Source organism: Myotis daubentonii, chromosome 2 (assembly GCF_963259705.1).
Source record: "Myotis daubentonii chromosome 2, mMyoDau2.1, whole genome shotgun sequence".
Classification (NCBI taxonomy): domain Eukaryota; kingdom Metazoa; phylum Chordata; class Mammalia; order Chiroptera; family Vespertilionidae; genus Myotis; species Myotis daubentonii.
Window position 1 is genome coordinate 97,942,571 of NC_081841.1, and position 20,686 is coordinate 97,963,256.

The following is a 20,686-nucleotide window of genomic DNA, read 5'->3' on the forward strand; positions in this document are numbered from 1 at the left end:
TGTCTCCACATTTTGGCTGCTTCCCTGTGTTTGTTTCTATGTACTGGGTAGCTGCTAAGTCTCCTTTAGTTGATAGAGTGGCCTTGTGTGGTAGGTGTCCTATTGGGTCCAGTGGCTCAGCCTCCCCCGTCACCTGCGGTGGATGCTCTTGGTGCACCCCTTTGTGGGCTGTTTGCACATTGTTGTTGTAGTTAACCCTTGATTGCTGTTGGTATCACTTGGAGGAATTGACCTCCAGGCCAATTGGCTGTGATGACCAGCTCTGTCTACACTGGAAGATCTGTTGCCCAGGAGACACCCTTATGGGGCAGGACTTGCTTTAGTGGGGCTTTGGTGCTCACTGAGTCTGCCCCTTGAGTGTGTCTCTTATGGATGTGAAGAGTTGTAATCTGGTATGGTCTCACTCTGACGACTGGTTACACTGGCTCTTGGATCTCCAAGGAGGTGCAAGGTCAGCCACTATCTGGGGCCACCCAGCAGGAGCTACAGAGACATCTGCAGATTTCTCCTCTTTGTATGGGGTTTGGAAGTACACAGAGAATTCCCGGCTGTGAAGCAAGGCAGGTTGCTACTGCGTGCCTTGGGCCTTCTTTTGGAAGTTCTGGAGCTCTGACCCAGCTGCAGTTTGACAGGTTTTAAGTGGAGAAAGGATGGGCCATTCATATGCAAAAGCTGATGCTCACAGCTTGGGTGGGGATGTAAATTGGGTGGGGCGGGGTCTCTGGGAATCACCAGGGCGGAGCAAACAGCAGTGGCTGCCAGTCAGCCCTGCACCGGAGAGGTCCCTGGGTCTCCGCGTCCCATGCCCCCGTGCAGGAACAATGTTTGCTGCGAGCACCTCTGCGAGAAAGCTGCCCTCGCATTCCTGTCCCGATGCCAGACAGTCCAGTTTCTCCCCATATGTGTCTGGGTCCCCCAGAGTCTCGCCCAGAATTGGAGTTCAGAGCAAGTGGTAGCTTGTATCTCCCTCCCGATTAAAAGAGCAGCACATCCAGGTGCCAGCACTTTCTGCACCACCGCACCTCTTACCAGTCTCAATGCGCTTTCTTCACCTTTCTAGTTGTGGAACTTCCACTCAGCCAGCTTTCCCGTGGTTCTGGGTGGTTATTGTTCTGCCTTTTAGTTGTAATTTTGATGTGGTTGTGAGAGGCAGCAAGTATAGGTGCTTACCTATGCCTCCATCTTGCTTCTCCATAAATGTAAAACTCTTAATAAAATAATAAACTGAATTCTACAATACATTGAAAAGAGATTAAATACTATGATCAAGTGGGATATAGATAAGAGACACAAATATGGTACAATATTTACAACGCAATTAATGTGACGCATCACATCAACAAAACTAAGGATAAAAATTATATGATTATCAATAGATGCAGAAAAAGCATTTGAAAAATTCAACATTCATTTATGATAAAAACAACATAGTGCGTATAGAAGGAACTTATCTGAATATGATAAACACTACATATGATGAGCCAACTACTAAAATCATACTCAATGATTTAAAAACAGGAACAGGAACAAGACAAGGATGCCCAATTTCACCACTATCATTAAATATAGTATTGGACGTTCTAGCCACAGTGATGAAACAAGAAAAATAAATAAAAGGAATCTAAGCTGGAAAGGAAGAAGTAAACTGTCACTATTTTCAGATGGCATGATACTATATATAGAAAACCCTAAAGAATCCACCAAGAATTTAATAGGATTAATAAATGAATTTAGCCAAAACCGATTTGGCTCAGTGGGTAGAGCGTCGGCCTGCGGACTGAAGGGTCCCAGGTTCGATTCTGGTCAAGGGCATGTACCTGGGTTGCGGGCACATCCCCAGTAGGAGATGTTCAGGAGGCGGCTGATTGATGTTTCTCTCTCATCGATGTTTCTAACTCTCTATTTCTCTCCCTTCCTCTCTGTAAAAAATCAATAAATTTAAAAAGGAAAAAGAAAGAAAAAAAGAAATGAATTTAATGAAGTAACAGGATACATAATTAATATACAGATGTCTATTCCATTTCTATATATTAATAGTGAACAATTAGAAGGAGAAATTAGGAAAGTAATATTCTTTTTAATTGCATCAAAAAGAATAAGACACCTAAAAATAAATTTAACCAAAGAGATGGAAGCTCTGTACTTGGAAAACTATAAGATCATGAAGAAAGAGATTGAAAAGGACACAGTAATTGGGAGGATATACCATGCTCATGGATTAGAAGGATTAATATTGTTACAATGACCATACTACCCAAAGCAAACACAGGCTCAATGCAATCCCTATCAAAACACTACCAATGGTATTCTTTTCAGAACTAGAACAAATAATCCTAAATTTATATGGAACCATAAGAGACCCCGAATAATAACCAAAACAGTCTTGAGAATTAAGAACAAAAGTGGAGGTATTATGCTTCCCGATTTCAAACTATACTACAAAGATATAATATTCAGAAAGTATAGTACTGGCACAAAAACAGACACATGACCAATGGAATAGATAGCACAAAAATTAACCCTTGCATATAGTCAGTTAATCTATGTCATTGGAAACAGGAATATACAATGGAGAAATGAGAATTTCTTTAACAAGCGGTGTTGGGAAAAGTGGACAGATACATGCAAAAGAAAAATAAACGGGACCATTCACTTCATATACAAAAAATAAAAAATTAATTTAATATTTATTTATTTATTTAAAATATATTTTATTGATTTTTTTACAGAGAGGATGGGGAGGGATAGAGTGTTAGAAACATCAATGAGAGAGAAACATCGATCAGCTGCCTCCTGCACTACCCCCACTGGGGATGTGCGCGCAACTAAGGTATATGCCCTTGACCGGAATCAAACCCGGGACCCTTCAGTCCGCAGACCAATGCTCTATCCACTGAGCCAAACAGGTTAGGGCTAATTTAATATTTAAATGTAAGGCTTGGAATCATAAAACTTCTAGAAGAAGACAGTAAACTATTTGATATCAGTCTTAGTATCTTTTGGATATGTCCTCTTGAGCAAGGAAACAAGGGCACAAAAAAGCAAATGGGACCTAATTAAATGAAAAAACTTGTGTAAAACCAAGGAAACCATCAATGAAATGAAAAGACAGCTTACTAAATGAGTGAATATATCCATAAATGACATATCCAATTAGGAGTTAATGTTAAAAATATATAAAGAACCATACAACTCAATAACAAAAAATAATCTGATAAAAAAAAAATGGGCCGAGAACATGAAGAGACATTTCTCTAGAGAAGAAATACAGATGACCAATAGATATATGAAATGACACTGAACATCATGAATCATCAGGGAAATGCAAATCAAAACCACAGTGACATGCCACCTGACACCAATCAGAATGGCTATTAGCAAAAATCACCATATAGCTCTGACTTGTTGACTCAGTTGGTTGGAGCATCGCTCCATACACCTGTTGTGGGTTTGATTTCTGGTCTGGGTCCATACTTAGGTTGCGGTTTTTGATGCCCAGTTGGGGCGAGTCTGGGAGGAGGCCCATAGACGTTTCTCTCTCACATTGATGTTCTCTATCTCCCTTCTTTCTCTCTTAAAAAAAAAAAAAATCAATAAGAACATATTCTTAGGTGAGAATTTAAAAAAGTCAACAAATAGCCTGGCCAGTGTGGCTCAACGGTTGAGCATCGACCTATGAACCAGGAGGTCACAGTTCAATTCCTGGTCAGGGCACATGCCTGGGTTGCCAGTTTGATCCCCAGTAGGGGGCGTTCAGGGGCAGCTGATGAATGATTCTCATTATTGATGTTTCTATATCTCTCTCCCTCTCTCTGAAATCAATAAAAATATATTTTTTAAAAAGGATGTGGAGAAAAGGGAACCCTTGTGCACTGTTGATCTGAGAATAAATTAGTGCAGCCACTATGGAAACCAGTATGGAGATTTCTTAAAAAAATAAAAAAAATAAAAAAATGGAACTACCATATGACCTAGCAATTCCACTTCTGGGTATTTATTTGAAGAAAACAGAACCATGTATTTGAAAATATTTATGCATCTATATCAGGGGTGGGCAAACTTTTTGACTCGAGGGCCACAATGGGTTCTTAAACTGGACCGGAGGGCCAGAACAAAAGCATGGATGGAGTGTTTGTGTGAACTAATATAAATTCAAAGTAAACATCATTACATAAAAGGGTACAGTCTTTTTTTATTTTTTTTATTTTTAGTTTTATTCATTTCAAACGGGCCGGATCCGGCCCGCGGGCCATAGTTTGCCCACGGCGCCCTAGAGAGAGGTTCTCTAACCCCTGCTCCTCCAGCCCTTATTCTGAAATTTGTCCTTGGTGTTTCTTGAGCTGCTGCCCTTGTGCTGGAGCTTACTACAAGTGAATTTGTGAGCTAGTGAGTGTGTGGGTTTTTGAAGAGATTCACCTCAGTCTCCAGCTGCTCCCTATCATTTATGGATGCAATGTGTACTGTTTTTCACAGCCAGATGTTTTGCGGACCCTCTTCTTGGCACTGATATCTCAAGTTTGGGAGCCTGATGTGGGTTCTGGGACCCCTTGTTCCTCAGGAGGAATCACTGCAGTCTAGATATTCCTCTTGATTCCTAACCACCATTGCCGGGAGCCGGTGCATCCTTGCTGTTTCAAGGGACCTGGCGTATATGGCATACTGTTCTTAATATGTTTGCTCTCCTTCTTGGCACTACATGTTTTAACCAAGGTCACCTCTCTGAGAAAGGTTGTTTCCCCAGGTAGGGATTTTCCCCTGAAGTTAGGGAGGGCATAAAACCCCTTAACTAAGTGCCATGTGGGTAATTAATCACTTTAACTAGGAACAATCATGCTTAAGCTACATAATCTTGACTCCCTGGAATGGAGATAAGAAACGCCCTAACCTTTGCAATAGAGATTGACAGGATTAGAATCAACTGGTATAAATACAGATGTAACAAGACAACAGGACACAGAACCTAGACACAGAACCTAGACACAGAACCTAGAGACAGAAGAACTTCGCTGGAGAGAACATGGCAAAAGATCCTGGACAGAAACTGGAGACAGAACCTAGAGACAGAACCTAGCGAGAGAACATGGCAAAAGATCCTGGACAGAAACTGGCCACAGAACCTAGAGACAGAACCTAGCGAGAGAACCTGGCTGAAGAACCTAGAGACAGAACCTGGCTACAGAACCTGGATAGAACATGGCAAGAGAACCTGACTAGAACCTGGTGACTGAACCTGGCTGGAGAACCTGGACAGAACCTGGCTGGAGAACCTAGCGAGGGAACATGGCTACAGAACCTGGCTGGAGAACCTGGCTGGAGAACCTAGCAAGAGAACATGGACACAGAACCTGGCTGGAGATCCTAAACAGAACTTGGCTGGAGATTGTGGCTAGAGATCCTGGCAAGGCCGCTGATCAACTGAACGCTGTCTCCGTGTCATTCCTTCTTCGTCGACTCCGTCCACACCTTTGGGGACCCCTGGACCTGCTGGGGTTGGACCCCAGCACACCATGCCCTGGGTGTGGGACCTGCATGTTCCACATCTCCACCCCTCCTACCAGTTTCAATGTGGCTTCTTTACATCCTTAGCTACAGGGGTTCTGTTCAGCTGCTTCTCATGGATGGTGATTGTATAATCTAGTTGTAGTTTTCATGTGGTCATGGGAGTAGACTAGCACAGCGTTACCTACTCCACCATCTTTACTGGAAGCCTCTAGATTTTATTTTATTTTATTTTTTTAGATTTTATTTTTATAAGGAAGTACATTACTAAAAATATGTCTTGAAGAAAGATGTGAATAATTTTGGTCAGTTCATTCTGGTTTACTGATGTTGTTTGTATGTTTTATGGTGTTTTCTCTCCCAGAAAGAATTATCTCTGTAAATAATATTGTTGGGCTTTATTCCCAACTTTAAATTTTGTTGTTATAGTGTATGTGAAAGCATCTTAAGTAATAACTTTGTACATGCATGCTTCTCTATATAACTGTAAGGTCATGATCTTTTTGTACTCTTTGTCAGTATCAGACTTTCTCACTTCTATTTTTCTGGAGGAAAAGGGAATGAAAAAAAAATTCTGTAGCTTCTGTAAGCTTTGGGTACACAGTGACTTAAGTGTTGACATAGCTCTGATTGACACAGACATTAACCCCTTTCAACAGGCCTTACATTGTACGCTGCAGTTGAATGTCAGCAGGGATTGCCTTCACATAGCCAAGCGTCTTGCCTACAATGTGTGTTCAGCAGAATGCACTTCCAATAATGGCACTACCAATGTTAGCTGTTAACACTTTCCATAGCTGATGATTTCACCTACCTGTTTTTTCTTTACCCTTCTTTCTTGTTAAGTCATTTACCAGTATTTCAGTGACTAAATTTGGAAAAGTTGTTAACCTCATTGACCTATGCAGGTGTTTGAAACTGGGTTGTAGAGAATTGGTAAAGAAGTGAGCTTGATACTTTAAAATGCTTTTGGAATGAACAGTATTTTTATGCTTCATTATAGTTCTGCAATGGCTCTGTTTGTTACTGGTGAGCATTCTCAAGTTTTAAACACTATAGAAATCGTTCTTATAGCGTCCCTTTGCTGGTCAGTTTAACTTTAAAGATTTTTTAAAAACGTATTTTGATTTTATTTTTAATGGAATCACTTCAATCTTGACATTGCTTAGTATGATATTTTTATTATTGTAATTTCTTATTGGGGTACTATCTTTTCTTCTTTTCTGTACTTTTCTTCCTCCACTAATTCCTCCCTCCCTTTTTCTATCTTTCTTTCTTTCAGTTCGGGGAGTCAGAACAGACTTTCTAGAGGAGATGATGCCTGACCTAAGAATGAAGGGACAAGTAGGGTTTAGCCATGAGAGATGGACAGGGCAGAGAAGACTGCATAAGAAGAGGTTAAGGGGTAAATGCTGAATAGTGTGGGGTTTAGATAACTGAAGAATGCCAATTTATCCTGAGTTCTATATTTTTTAGTTAGAGAAAAATAATGTCATGGATACATGATACCAGTATCGCACCCTATTATATTAAATTAAGAGTAATTTTTGGTGAATTTTTTTGGTATGATATGTTTGTATTTCTGTGAATTTCCCATATCTTTTCTCTCCCTTCCCCTTAGTTCTATTTAGTAATATCTTCAATTATTTTAAACAGTGTCTTTATTTTGTCATGCCTTATGCAAAGTGAGGAGCTGCCATACTTGTTTCCTTTTGGGAATAAGCATAACAAATTATTGATATTTTACAGATTATCTCAATACTTTTTTAAGACAATGTAATACTGAATAATGTGGATCCTGATTAGCTAACTACAAGGTTCTGAGAGCCCTGGTAGTTACTTTCTGTCTCTTTAATAGGCTCTGTTTTTGCTGCTTGAGGAGGAAAGCTGATTTGGGGTTTTCTTTTTTGTCTTGGTTCTAGCACATGCAAATGACAATTCAGGCTCTCCAGGATGAATTACGGATTCAAAGGGACCTAAACCAGCTGTTTCAGCAAGACAGTAGCAATAGGACTGGTGAACCTTGTGTGGCAGAGCTGACGGAGGAGAACTTCCAGAGGCTACATGCTGAACATGAAAGACAGGCCAAAGAGCTATTTCTTCTTCGAAAGACTCTGGAGGAAATGGAACTGCGTATTGAGACTCAGAAGCAAACCCTGAATGCTCGGGATGAATCTATCAAAAAACTTCTGGAGATGTTGCAGAGCAAAGGACTTTCTGCTAAGGCTACTGAGGAAGACCATGAGAGAACAAGACGACTGGCAGAGGCAGAGATGCACGTCCACCACCTAGAAAGCCTTTTGGAGCAGAAGGAAAAAGAGAACAACATGTTGAGAGAGGTGAGTGACCATTTTTTCAATTGTTATTACTTACTGTCTTTTTATTGTGATTAGTCAGCATCTTGCTTGGCCTAAATAAATTTACGTGCTCCACCAAGGTAGTGGAAGGGAATTTTTTCTTTGGTATTTTAAGTGGTTCACTGGTTTCTGTTCTGATTTGCTCTCTCGTATGAGATAACAGTGACTGGTATGTGTACTGGCTTGATAACTTTCTGGGTCTTTCTTTTCCCCTCCTGGTTTCTATAGACACATTTTGTTGCTAGAGAGGCACAGCATTTTTTGTATTTGTTACTCATCTTTTGATTTGTTCAGAGACACACATGCAACAAAACCAGAATCAGAGTAGCTAACTATTGGTCAATTTTAAAATATTAATAAGAGAAAGTAAGCAGTAACTTCAATTTAGGTGTGCTCATAAAGTCCTTAACAGCAGTAACGGATGTTTGCCTTATGGTTTCCATGGAAACTGTTGCCTTAATATAAAATATATGTGCTAAATATATGTGCTAAAAATCATTTGCTGCCATGGAGGCATAGTGAGAAAGAAGGACATATAGGCATACTGTCACTTATAGAAAGAAAACTCAGACTTTAGCTGACCATTGTGGTTGTTAAGTTTTCACTTTTCTAGATAATGCTTCATTTTAAGAAAGCATAAGTAAAAAATTTTTCTTACATTGAATTAAAAAAATTGATAGCTTTATTCTCTACATGTGTTCAGAGACTTCAGATAACTTTCATATCTGGATAGAGAAAAAAACCAACTTAGAACTGTGTTAATGCAGTGTGAATAATTCCTTCTTAAATGAAATGTAAGGAAGGAGATTTTAAAAAAAATGGAGTATTCCCAAGACAGCAAAATGGTAACTTTAAAAGAATACTTTTAAATTTATAGTTTGTTTCACAGTTTCTCCTTTTGCAAAAAATCAGAAATATCTACACTGAGGACATTTTTATTTTTTAAAGAGAAATTCATTTTTTAAAAAAATAATTTTATTACAGAGTAAATCCATTGTACTTTAGTATAGTAAAATTAGAAAATATATTAGCAAAAACTTTAAACCCAAGGTATCAGTACCTAGTGATAAATGTCAGTTTTCCTATGTGTATGCGGCTATGCATAATGTGATGTCACCCACTTTCTTAATAATTTGTCTTTTCTGTCTTTCTTTGTCAATACTTGTAAAGTTTTATAATTTCAAATGCATTTATAACGTTTCATTGCATTTATTTGAATATCTCTTACTGTTGAAAATTTAGACCACTATTAACTTTTCAGTATTATCAACTGTGCTGTACTAAATTTCCTTAATCATTTATCCCTATATATTAATTTTTTTAGGATAAATTCCTATAAATTTTGCTCAGTCAAATAATATGTACATTTTTGAAACTTGTCTTTAAAAAAAATTTTTTTTATTGATTTCATAGAGGAAGGGAGAGGGAGAGAGAGAGAGAAACATTAGTGATGAGAGAGAATAATTGATTGGCTGCCTTCTACATTCCTCCTACCTGGGATCGAAGCTGCAATCTGAGCATGTGCCCTGACCAGGTATCAAACCTGTGACCTCCTGGTTCTAGGTTGATGCTCAACCACTGAGGCATGCCAGCCAGGCTATCTTGTCTTTTAGAGTGATTAGACCAGTTGATCCTTCCAACACATACTAACTATATTGTTATGATTAATCTGTAGCAGTGTATATTTTATGCTCTTCAAATTACCATCACATCATATTTTCTTAGAAAGTTTTCTGTAAATTCCCATATTATAAACACATCCTGAGTTTCTTTCAGTTTATTTTAAAGACTTTATATTTCAATGAGATAATCCAGAGTCTGGCCATAGTACATCAAACAGCGTGCAACACGAAAACTATACCAGCATCATGATGAACTTTGAATGTTACATTTTTACTGCTTCTCTTCTGAATATTTCAACCTATGCCCATTTAATTTTGAGTTTGGGGGTTAACAAATAGTAAATAGCTAAGTATTATGAAAAGTCACCATGTTACTCTGGCAGAGAACAATCAGAATTTTGGTAAATTTGAAAAGGTGGTAGGAAATCCATGAATTTATGACCAATTTTCAAATAAACTCTACAGATAACAAGTCTTACTCATGTACCTCATGTGGAAAGAAATATAGGCCTTGTTGGGGAGATCCAAAATGATGCAGGAGTAGGTGGTGGACGTACACTTGCCGCCTCCGAGTACCAAACTGGAATTATATCTAAAATTATAGAAAGTCATCTTGAATAACCATCCTGAAGACTGCTGAAGAGAAGTCTTATAACCAAGAATTTACAGAAGCAGCCACACTGAAACTGAATCTGGGACAGACTAAACTTTGTGGATCTAGAACAGGGGCCATTATCTCCTCACATGCCTGAATGGAGCAGAGTCCTGCCTTCACTTGGCTAAATATTGGTCTGTTGAGTCATTAAGCCTCATCCTGATGACTTCCTGAGTCTCTACCCCAACACAAAGGTGTGCAAGCATACAGACTTCCTGAGTCTCTACCCCAACACAAAGGTGTGCAAGCATACAGATAGACTTGGTAGGCCAGGGAACATTTACTGAGTGGCCTTAGACCCAGCACTGGCACCAAGTTTGAACCTGTATCAGTTTGGTAAGCACCAGTTGTCCCTACCTGGTGACCCACTGTGAACCTACTTCATACAATTTGAGTACAGCCAGAGGCTCTGTCAGTGACTGAGCCTCTTAGGCAACAAACAGGCAGAAGTGGATTTCAGGGGCCTGGTGCTAGTAAAAGCCTACTGTGGTGAGTAGCTTGGTCCTTCCTGCATACACCCAGGTCCAGCAGAGGCAGCCACAAACTGTCGATCCCTTGTAGTTACAAACAGGTTGCCGAGGGACAGTCATAGGCAGCGTCTGACTTTGGCCTGCATCAGAGTCCCTCCTGTGAGGCCCCAAAACCAACACACCCAGTGACCAGCTTCAGACAAAATCAGAGCAGGATTCAGTAAGCTTCACAAGCAGCATATCCAAAGGGAGATCTTGGCAGCACCACATCCTGCTGATTGAATTCACTTCATGTGGTCAATACCTGCACAGCAACTCACATGCCATGGTTGGGGTTGAGCCTCACAGCCAGCCAGCCTGAGGGTCCATTCTGCACAGGAATATGCCAATAGCAGTCAAGACTCAGTAACAAACAGGCAAGCCCACATAACTCGCACAAGGACATTCTTGGAGCACCGAATTCAGGTGGTCAAGAAGATTGAACTACTGAACTCTACAAGGACACCTACTACATAAGGCCACCCCATGAAGACATGAAGGCAAAGTAGATCTATATAATACATAGAAATAACAAAGAGGAAGCCAAAATGGGGAGGCAAAGAAATATACCCCGAATGAAAAAATAGGAGAAATCTCCAGACAAAGATCTAAATGAAATGGAGGCAAGCAGTTTATCATATAGAGTTAAAAGTAATGGTTATAAGGATGCTCAATGGCATGAAAATGGACATAGAAACCATGAAAAATGACCAGTCAGAAATGAAGAATAACATAGCTGAAAATAATACACTGGAAGGAATTAACAGTAGGTTAGAAGCATCAGAGAATCAAATCTGCAAGTGAGAAGACAAGGTAGAAAAATATCACTCAGAGAAGCAAAAAGAAAAAATACTTAAAAAATAAAGGGCAGTTTAAAGGAACTTTGGGACAACATGAAGTGTAACAACGTCTGCATCATTGGCATACCAGAAGGAGAAGAGAGAACAAGGGATCAAGAACCCATTTGAAGAAATAATAGCAGAAATTTCCCTAACCTGGTGAAGGAAAAAGACATGGAAATCCAGGAAGCTTAGAGAGTTCCAAAGAAAATGCACCCACAGAAGCCCACATCAAGACACATCATAATTAAAATGGCAAAGTTTAAATACAAATAGAGAATCTTAAAAACAGAAAGAGAAAGACAGTTACCTACAAGGGAGCTCCCATAAGACTGTCAGTTGATTTCTCAAAAAAATCATTTCAGGCCAGAAGGGGTTGCCATGAAATATTCAAAGTGATGAAAAGCAAGGACCTGCAACCAAGACTACTTTACTCAGCAAGGCTATCATTTAAAATTAAGGAGAAATAAGGAACTTCCCAGAGAAGAGAAATAAAGGAGCTTATTACACCAAACCAATATTACAAGAAATGTTAATGGGCCTGCTTAAAGAAGGAGGAGAAGAAGAAGAAGAAAGCAAAACAAAATGAAAGGATATAGTTAAAAGGATAAAATGGCAATAAAAACATACCTATCAATAATCAAATCACTTAAGTGCTCTAATCAAAAGATATAGGGTAGCTGAATGGACAAGAAAAAAAGGCCCATATATATATATGCAGTCTACAAGAAACCTACCTCAGAAACAAAGATACACATAAAAGTAATGGGATGGAGCAAGTTATTTCATGCAAATAGGAAAAAAATGATGCTGGGGTAGCAATACTTTTATCTGAAAAAATAGACTTTGAAACAAAGGATATAGTGAGAGAGAAAAAAGGATACTACGTAATAGTAAAGAGGATATAACCCTTGTAAACCTTTATGCACCCAATATAGGAGCACTTAAATATGTAAAGCAAATCTTGACGGACATACAGGGATAGTAATAGAGTCATAGTATGTGACTTTAACCCCTCATTTACACCAATGGATATATGTCCCAGCAGAAAATCAACAAGGGAACGGTGGTCTTAAATGACATCTTCAGAGCATTTTACCCTAAAGCATGGAATATACATTCTTTTCAAGTGTACATGGAACATTTTGTAGGATAGACCATGTTAGGACACAAAACAAGCCTCAGTAAGTTTAAGAAGATTGAAATCATATCAAGCATGTGCTGCCTGTCACTACTTGAGCCAATTAAGCAGAGAAAGTGTTGGATCATATATAAGCATTAATTCCAATACTGCTGGCAGTATGGGAGATCAGCAGGTCATCCACAAAAATCTGCTCTGCAGCCCCTCCTAAATCAGCTGCTTATCTAGAGTAGGACAAGGATTACATGGGGGAAGTAGGGATTACAGACATGGGAAAGTAGGCTATGCAGGCTGGGGTGGAACTCCATTATTTGGGCAACAAGTTTGTAAATCTTTCCATGATAATAGGCAGGTCTTGAATGAGAATAAACCACATTCTAAGGTTGACTCCCAGGTCCCGGGGCTATACAACTTCTAGCCAAGTTAGAATGTCTTTTTCTTTTAACCAGAACAGGGAAAGCATGGTTAATGGTGCATGATTAATATATCCCATAACCACAGCTAGTACCCAGTATTAAAGACACAAAAAACAAACTAAAAAACACACAAAGACATGAAGAGTAAATAACATATTACTTAACAATGAATCAGTTTAAAATGAGGAAGAAGTCAAAAGATACCCTGAAACAAATGAAAATGACAACACAACAACCCCAAATCTATGGGACACAATGAAATCAATCCTAAGAGGGAAATTCATAGCATTACAAGCCTACCTTGAGAAGCAAGAATAATCTCAAATAAAATCTAACTTCACTTTTAAAGGAACTTTAAAAGAACAACAAACAAAGCCCAAAGTGAGTAGAAGAAAGGAAATAATAAAGATCAGAGCAGAAATAAATGAAATGGAGTCCAAAAAAGCAAGACAAAAGATCAATGAAACCAATACCTGTTTTTTTGAAAAGATAAACAAGAGTGATAGACCTTTCATTATGTTTATTAAGGAAAAAAAGAGTGGAGCCAAATAAATAAAATCAGAAATGAAAGAGAAGTACAACTGACACCAAAGAAATACAAAGGATTATGAGAAAATGTTATGAATGACTATGTGTCATCAAACTGGAGAATCTGGAAGAAATGAATAAATTCCTAGAAATTTAGAATCTTTCAAAACTGAATCCAAAAGAAGCAGAGAGTCTGAATAGATAGATTATAACTAGTGAAATTGAAGCAGTAATAAAAATACTGCCAACAAATAAAAGTTCTGGACTGGATGGCTTCACAGGTGAATTTTACCAAACATTCAAAGAAGATCTAACAACTATCCTTCTCAAATTATTCCATAAAATTCAAGAGGAAGGAAGACTCCCAGGCTCATTTTTGAGAGCCAGCATTATCCTAATCCCAAGACCAGATAAAGGCACTATAAAGAAAATTATAGGTCAATACCCCTGATAAACTTATATACTAAAATCTTCAATAAAATATAAGCAAACCTGATCCAGCAAGTCATTAAAAGGATCATACACCATGATCCAATGGGATTTATTCCAGAGATGCAAAGTTGGTACAATACTCACAGATTAACAAATAAGATAGAAAACACAAAGAAAATGAAGGATAAAGATCACATGATCATATCAATGGAGGCAGAAAAGCATTTGATAAAATCCAGCATGTCTGATAAAAACTCTCAGCAAAGTGGAAATAGAGGGAACATACCTCAATGTAATAAAGGTCATGTATGATAAACTCACAGCTGACATCATGCTCAATGGGCAAAAACAAGTATTTTTCATAAGATCTGGATCAATTTGGGGGTATCTGCTTTCACCACTTTTATTCAACAAAGTACTGGAAGTCCTAGCCAAAGCAATCAGATAAGAAATGAAACTCATTGTTTGCAGATGACATGATTCTATATATAGAGAGCCCTAAAGATTCCATAAAAAAACTGCTAGAACTGATAAATGAATTCAGTAAAGTAGTAGGATACAAAGCAAATATCCAGAAATCAGTTGCATTTTTATACACCAATAATGAATTATCAGAAAGGAAAACTAAGAAGACAAGCCCATTCACATTCACAATTGTTTGAAAAAGAAAGAATACTTAGGAATAAATTTAACCAAGGACATAAAAGACCTGTACTCAGAAAATTATAAGACATTAGAGAAAACAATTGAGGAAGTTACAAATAAATGGAAGCATATACTATGTTCATGGATCGGAAGAATTAACATTAAAATGTTCATACTACTCAAATCCATCTATATGTTCAACACAGTTCCCACCAAGAAACCAATGGCATATATCACAGACCTAGAATGAATGTTTTATAATTTTATATGGACGTAAAAAACCCTCTAATAGTCACAGCAGTCTTGAGAAAGAACACAATTGGAGGAATCATACTCCCTGATAATAAAACTGTACTTTACGGCCAGTGGTATTCAAAAGTGCCGGGGTCCAACCCCAGCAGGTCCAGGGGTTCCCAAAGGCGTAGACGGAGTCGGCGAAGAAGGAAGGACACGGAGACAGTGTTCAGTTGATCAGCAGCCTAGCCAGGATCTCCAGCCAGGATCTCCAGCGAAGTTCTGGTCTGGATCTCCAGAGAGGTTCTGCTTAGGATCTCCAGCCAGGTTCTGTCCTGGTTCTCCAGCCAGGTTCAGTCACCAGGTACTAGTCAGGTTCTCTTGCCAATTTCTGTAGTCAGGTTCAGTCCAGGATCTTTTGCCATGTTCTCTCCAGCGAAGTTCTTCTGCCTGTACGTTCTGTGTAGGTTCTGTCTGTAGGTTCTCTCTTCTAAGTTCTGTGTCTTGCTGTCTTGTTACATCTATATTTATACCAGTTGATTCAACCCTATCAATCTCTATTACAAAGGTTAGGGCGTTTCTTATCTCCATTCCAGGGAGTCAAGATTATGTAGCTTAAGCATGATTGTTCGTAGTTAAAGTGATTAATTACCCGCCTGGCACTTAGTTAAGAGGTTTTACTACCTCCCTAACTTCAGGGGAAAATCCCTACCTGGGGAAACAACCTTTTTCAGAGAGGAGACCTTGGTTAAAACACATAGTGCCAAGAAGGTGAGCAAACATTTTAAGAACAGTATGCCATATATGCCAGGTCCTTTGAAACAGCAAGGATGGACCGGCTCCCGGCACAAAAGAACATGGAACTAGCATAAAAGACAGGCATATAGATGAGTAGAACAGAATAGAGAGCCCAGAAATAAACCTACACGTTTATAGTCAATTAATTGACAAAGGAAGCAAAAACATACAATGGGGTAAAGATAGTCTATGCAATAAACAATGTAGATACATGCAAAAAAAAAAAAAAAAAGAATGAAAAGAAAAAGAAACTAGACCACCTCCTTACACCATACACAAGAATAAACTCAAAATGGATTAAAGAGTTAAATGTTAGACTTGAAACCTTAAAAGTCCTAGAAGAAAACATAGGTAATAAAATGTTAGATATTTCTCTTAGCAACACTTTTTCTGATATATTTGTTCTGACAAGGGAAACAAAAGGAAAAATAAACAAGTGGGACTACATCAAACTAAGGAGTTAGTATCCCAAATTTATAAAGAATTTATAAAACTCAACACAAATCAAACAAATAAGTTAATCAAAAATGGGCAAGAGACCTAAATAGAAACTTCTCCAAAGAGGACATACTAATGGCCAACAGACGCAAAAAGATGCTCAACGTCATTAATCATCAGAGGAATGCAAATTAAAACCACAATGATATATCACTTCATACCTGCCATAATGGCTATCATCAATACATCAATAAACATCAAGTGTTGGTGAGGATGTGGAGCAAAGGGAACTCTCGTGCACTGTTGGTGGATTACAAATTGGTGCAGTCACTGTGGAAAGCAGTACAGAGTTACCTCTAAAAATTAAAAATGGAACTCCCTAATGACCCAGTAATTCCAAAGGAACTCGAAACACTACTTTGAAAAAAATATATGCACCCCTATGTTCATTGCAGTGTTATTTACAATAGCCAAGGTTTGGAAGTAGCCTGAGTGTCTCATCAGTAGATGAGTGGATAAGGAAGAGTGGATAAGGAAGTGGTGGTACATTTATACAGTGGGATATTACTCGTCCATAAAAAAGGACGGCTTACCTTTTCAAACAACATGGATGAATCTGGAAAGCATTATGCTAGGTGAAATCAGCCAGTCAGAGAAAGACAAGTGCCATATGATTTCACTCTTTTGTGGAATCTAATAAACAAAATGAACCAACAAGCAAGATAGAAACTGTGTCATAGATAGAGAGCAGGCTGACAGATGTTGGTGTGTGTGTGTGTGGGGGATCAGTGGGGAGGGCTGGAGGGGTTGAGCAAAAAAGAAAGAAAAAACTCATGGACCGGGACAACAGTGTGGTGATTGTTGTGGGGAGGTGGAAGAAGAATATAGGGAGAATAAATGGTGATGAAAGGAGAGTTGATTTGGGGTGATAAAGACAAAATGCAGTGTACAGATGATGTGTTGTTGAAATGTGCACTTGAAACCTGTATAATTTTGTTGACCAGTGTCATCTCAATAAATTCAATAAAAAGTGGGAAAAAAAAGAAATATAAGCCTTGTCAACCATACCAATACACAGGTCCAGTTGCCATTCACGGTATAGCATCATCTTATAGGAAACACATTCATACAATTTAAAATTATTTAAGAGCAAGTGGAAATGCTTGCTTCAGAAATAAATGTTTACAAAGCTTGTTTTCCTTTCTATTTCTCTTATTACTTTTAAGATTTAGCTCAAATTTTAATTCTTTTTTAAAGTCTTTTCTGTGCAGCTCTATACATATATGCAGATGAACTAATGTTATAATATACTTACATGTATATTTCTTCATTGTTCACTTAATTTTTTTCATCAAAGCTGTCCATTTTTTAATCTTCATATTGCCAGTGCCTAAAATACTCAGTGGGTACTCAAAAAATGTGAGTTGGATAAGTTGAAATGTAGACAAAGAAATTTAAACCTGGAGGTTATAGAAAGGATAGCCTTTGTAGTTTATTTTTTCTCCTGCATGACCACTGGATATTAAAACTTGATGAAAGTTAGAAAACAAACTAAATCTCCAAACCAGTTTTGCTAATGAGTTTAGATACAGAAATCCTATCCTATATAATAAAAGCCTAATATGCTAAGTGTCTGGTCTTCTGTTCAACCAATCAAAGCGTAATATGCTAATGATATGCTAAGGCTGCTCAGCTGCTTGCTATGACGTGCACTGACCGCCAGAGGGCAGATAGTTGACTGCACAACCAGTCACTATGACGTGCACTGACCACTAGGGGGCAGACAGTTGACCGATGGACCAGTTGCTATGACATACACTGACCATTAGGGGGCAGATGCTCCAACGGGTAGGTTAGCTTGCTGCTGTGGTCCGGCTGATGAGGACTGAGTGAGATGGGCCAGACACGCCCTGGAGCCCTCCCGTGGTACCTCCCCGGCTGGCCAACCTCTTGCATCCCTCCCTGGCGACAATCGTGGGTGGGTGGGTGGGAGGTAATTAACCAAAGACCATCCTATAAAATAAAAGGCTAATATGTAAATTGACCAAATGGCAGAATGACCGATTGCTGTGATGCACACTGACCACCAGGGGGGCAGATGCTCAACACAGGAGCTGCTCCCTGGTGGTCAGTGCGCTCCCACAGGGGGAAGTGACATTCTGCCAGAAACCCGGCTCATGGCTGGTGAGCGCAATACTAGAGACCCGCTGCACGGATTTGTGCACCGCTAGGGTCCCTCAGCCTGGCCTGCGCCCTCTCGCAATCCGGGACCCCTGGGCAGCCCAAAACCTGGACATGTGCCCTTGACCGGAATCAAAACCCTGGGACCCTTCAGTCCGCAGACCGACGCTCTATCCACTGAGCCAAACCAGCTAGGGCATAGTTGTTCATTTTGTTATCATGTTAGTTGATGGTGTGAGCCTTGGTATTTATTGTTGACTTTAATTTGTTGTTCAGTGTGTATTCAGAATATTGCACTGTGAATCAACATTGAAACAAAAAATTATTGGTATGGAGAAAGTCATAAAAATAGTTCAGAATGATACATGATTAAACTCTATGGTTAAATAAGTAAAAAAGCATGGTTGTAATCAGTATAAAATAAAAATTCTGAATAATAAGGCATTGTGTCATGATTTATTTGGAGGCATTTCCTCCTTTTCTTTACAGCACATAAAACAATGGTATATCTTAAATTCAATGGCATCTTAGATATGATGAAATCTGGTAACATTAAAATGGCATTTATACCAAGTAACATTTGTGATTAGTTTGTCATTTTGTTTATGAACATGATTTTGTAACTTACAGGTTGATGTGCTAAATAAAAGCCAAAGAAGAAAATTAAATTTAAATTAAGCATTGTATTTTCTCTTTGTACTGAAATTACATTATGTGACTACTAAATATTAGATTTTATATTGTTTATTGTAATAGCTTTCCTTTGATTGATAGAAGAGTGGGGACCTCTATTGGACAAATATTGACTTACAGGCAAGACTTGATTAGTGCTTGGGGCTTATGCATATGAGTTTTAGCAAGTTTTATAAGTGATTCTGTTATACACCAAAGTTTGAGACCCAAATTTTGGTTCTAGGTCTAATGCAGAACATTATCTAAGGTCCTATGGAATTTTTGGATCTGCAGTTTATATGCACATTATGTATTGTCGGTAGGCTAAATAAATAATATATTTCAGACCTATATCTGCTTCCATTTTTTTTTGAGATCAGATGAGATCGGGCATGTTCAGTGTGGTATGGCCATAGACAGCTCCTATTTTTTAAAATGTAGATATTGTTGTGATGACTAAAATATAGATTTGTTTTCAGACATTATTACATTCATGTTATTTTTTGTCTCTATAATATTTCAATCAACAAACCTTGGTAGTACATCTGCTAATTATGTTAGGCTTTGCAGAAATGTTTGAGGTTAAAAGTCCTAATATTTGATTAGGTTCTTGGCTTGAAATACTGAATCTAACTAGCATAACTGAGGAAAGCCTGTCTGTATCATAGGCAGTTGTAAGGTATAAGCAGAGGAGAGGAGAGGGGAAAAATTAATAGAGATATATATAGAAAAAACTAGAAGTAACAAAGAATAGGAAGAATTAAAAAGAAAAGGAGTCCCTAGTTAGTTTGCTCTTTTGTAGTGATTTTGGAAAATGAGTATCTTATTTATTCAGGTTCTTTCGCCTCCCTTCTTTTTGTCATTTATTCCTCATTTCCATTTTGACAGATAATACATTTTCTCAGATTAATGCCATTACTAGAGATGGTAAAAGGTTAAAGTACAGTGTTGTCTGACATTGGCTGAGTTAAGATACAGAAAAAAAAAGTGAGGATTATTTCTGTTTATACTTTCCTTTATTTCTTTCTTTTTTGTTGTGAGTAGAGTAGACCTAGAACTTGTGTAAAGGATTGAATCTACAAAAGGACTTCAAAAGCCATGTGGAGCTTCTACCCTTGAACCAAGGGGTTTGGAGGCTGATACTTGAAACTTAAAGACAAGAAATTTCAGACATAAGTAGTACTTTTCAGTCACAAATACTCCTTTCTCTTAGTTGTATAATTAAAAGTTGGCTTATTTTGAAAAAGAAACTATTAAAGAAAGAGAGAAGTATGAAAATTTGTTTCTAATGTTTGTTTTTCTAACTCTGGCTATTATTCTTTAGTAAGTTAATGAGAGGAAATGAACACATTTTCTACGGTCAACCTCAGTTGACAGTGTGACAAGAACCAGATAATTTTACCTGTACTTTAATTTTTTTTGAATGAAAATTTTCAGGTCAAAAGGAGCAAAATGAAGTGAGCAAATAACATATTCTACTTCTCATATTCATTTCTATTTCCAGAGTTTCATCTTATTATTAACAGTGCATGAGTCAGAGGCTTGATGTGCTCATTGGGAACAGGGGATGTTATCAGCTCACTGACTGCAAGATGTGTTCATAATGATCTTTAGTGTGCAGGCCTCTCAATGGAAATTTGTTATGAGTGAAAGGTTTTAAAATGTCTTAATAGGAAAGCTTTATGCCTAAATGGTTCTAAATGCATCCTAGTTTCTTAGC

At 38.2% G+C, this 20,686-nt stretch overlaps 1 protein-coding gene across 16 annotated transcripts in view; it reads left to right on the forward strand.

The window, feature by feature from the left end:
- ERC1 (ELKS/RAB6-interacting/CAST family member 1) overlaps positions 1–20,686 on the forward strand; it is a 524,562-nt gene that overhangs the window by 79,244 nt on the left and 424,632 nt on the right. For all 16 annotated transcript variants that reach the window (XM_059683946.1, XM_059683950.1, XM_059683955.1 and 13 more), the window contains exon 3: positions 7,422–7,838. In XM_059683946.1, the coding sequence (XP_059539929.1) occupies positions 7,422–7,838 (417 nt within the window). The remainder of the gene's footprint in view (positions 1–7,421; positions 7,839–20,686) is intronic.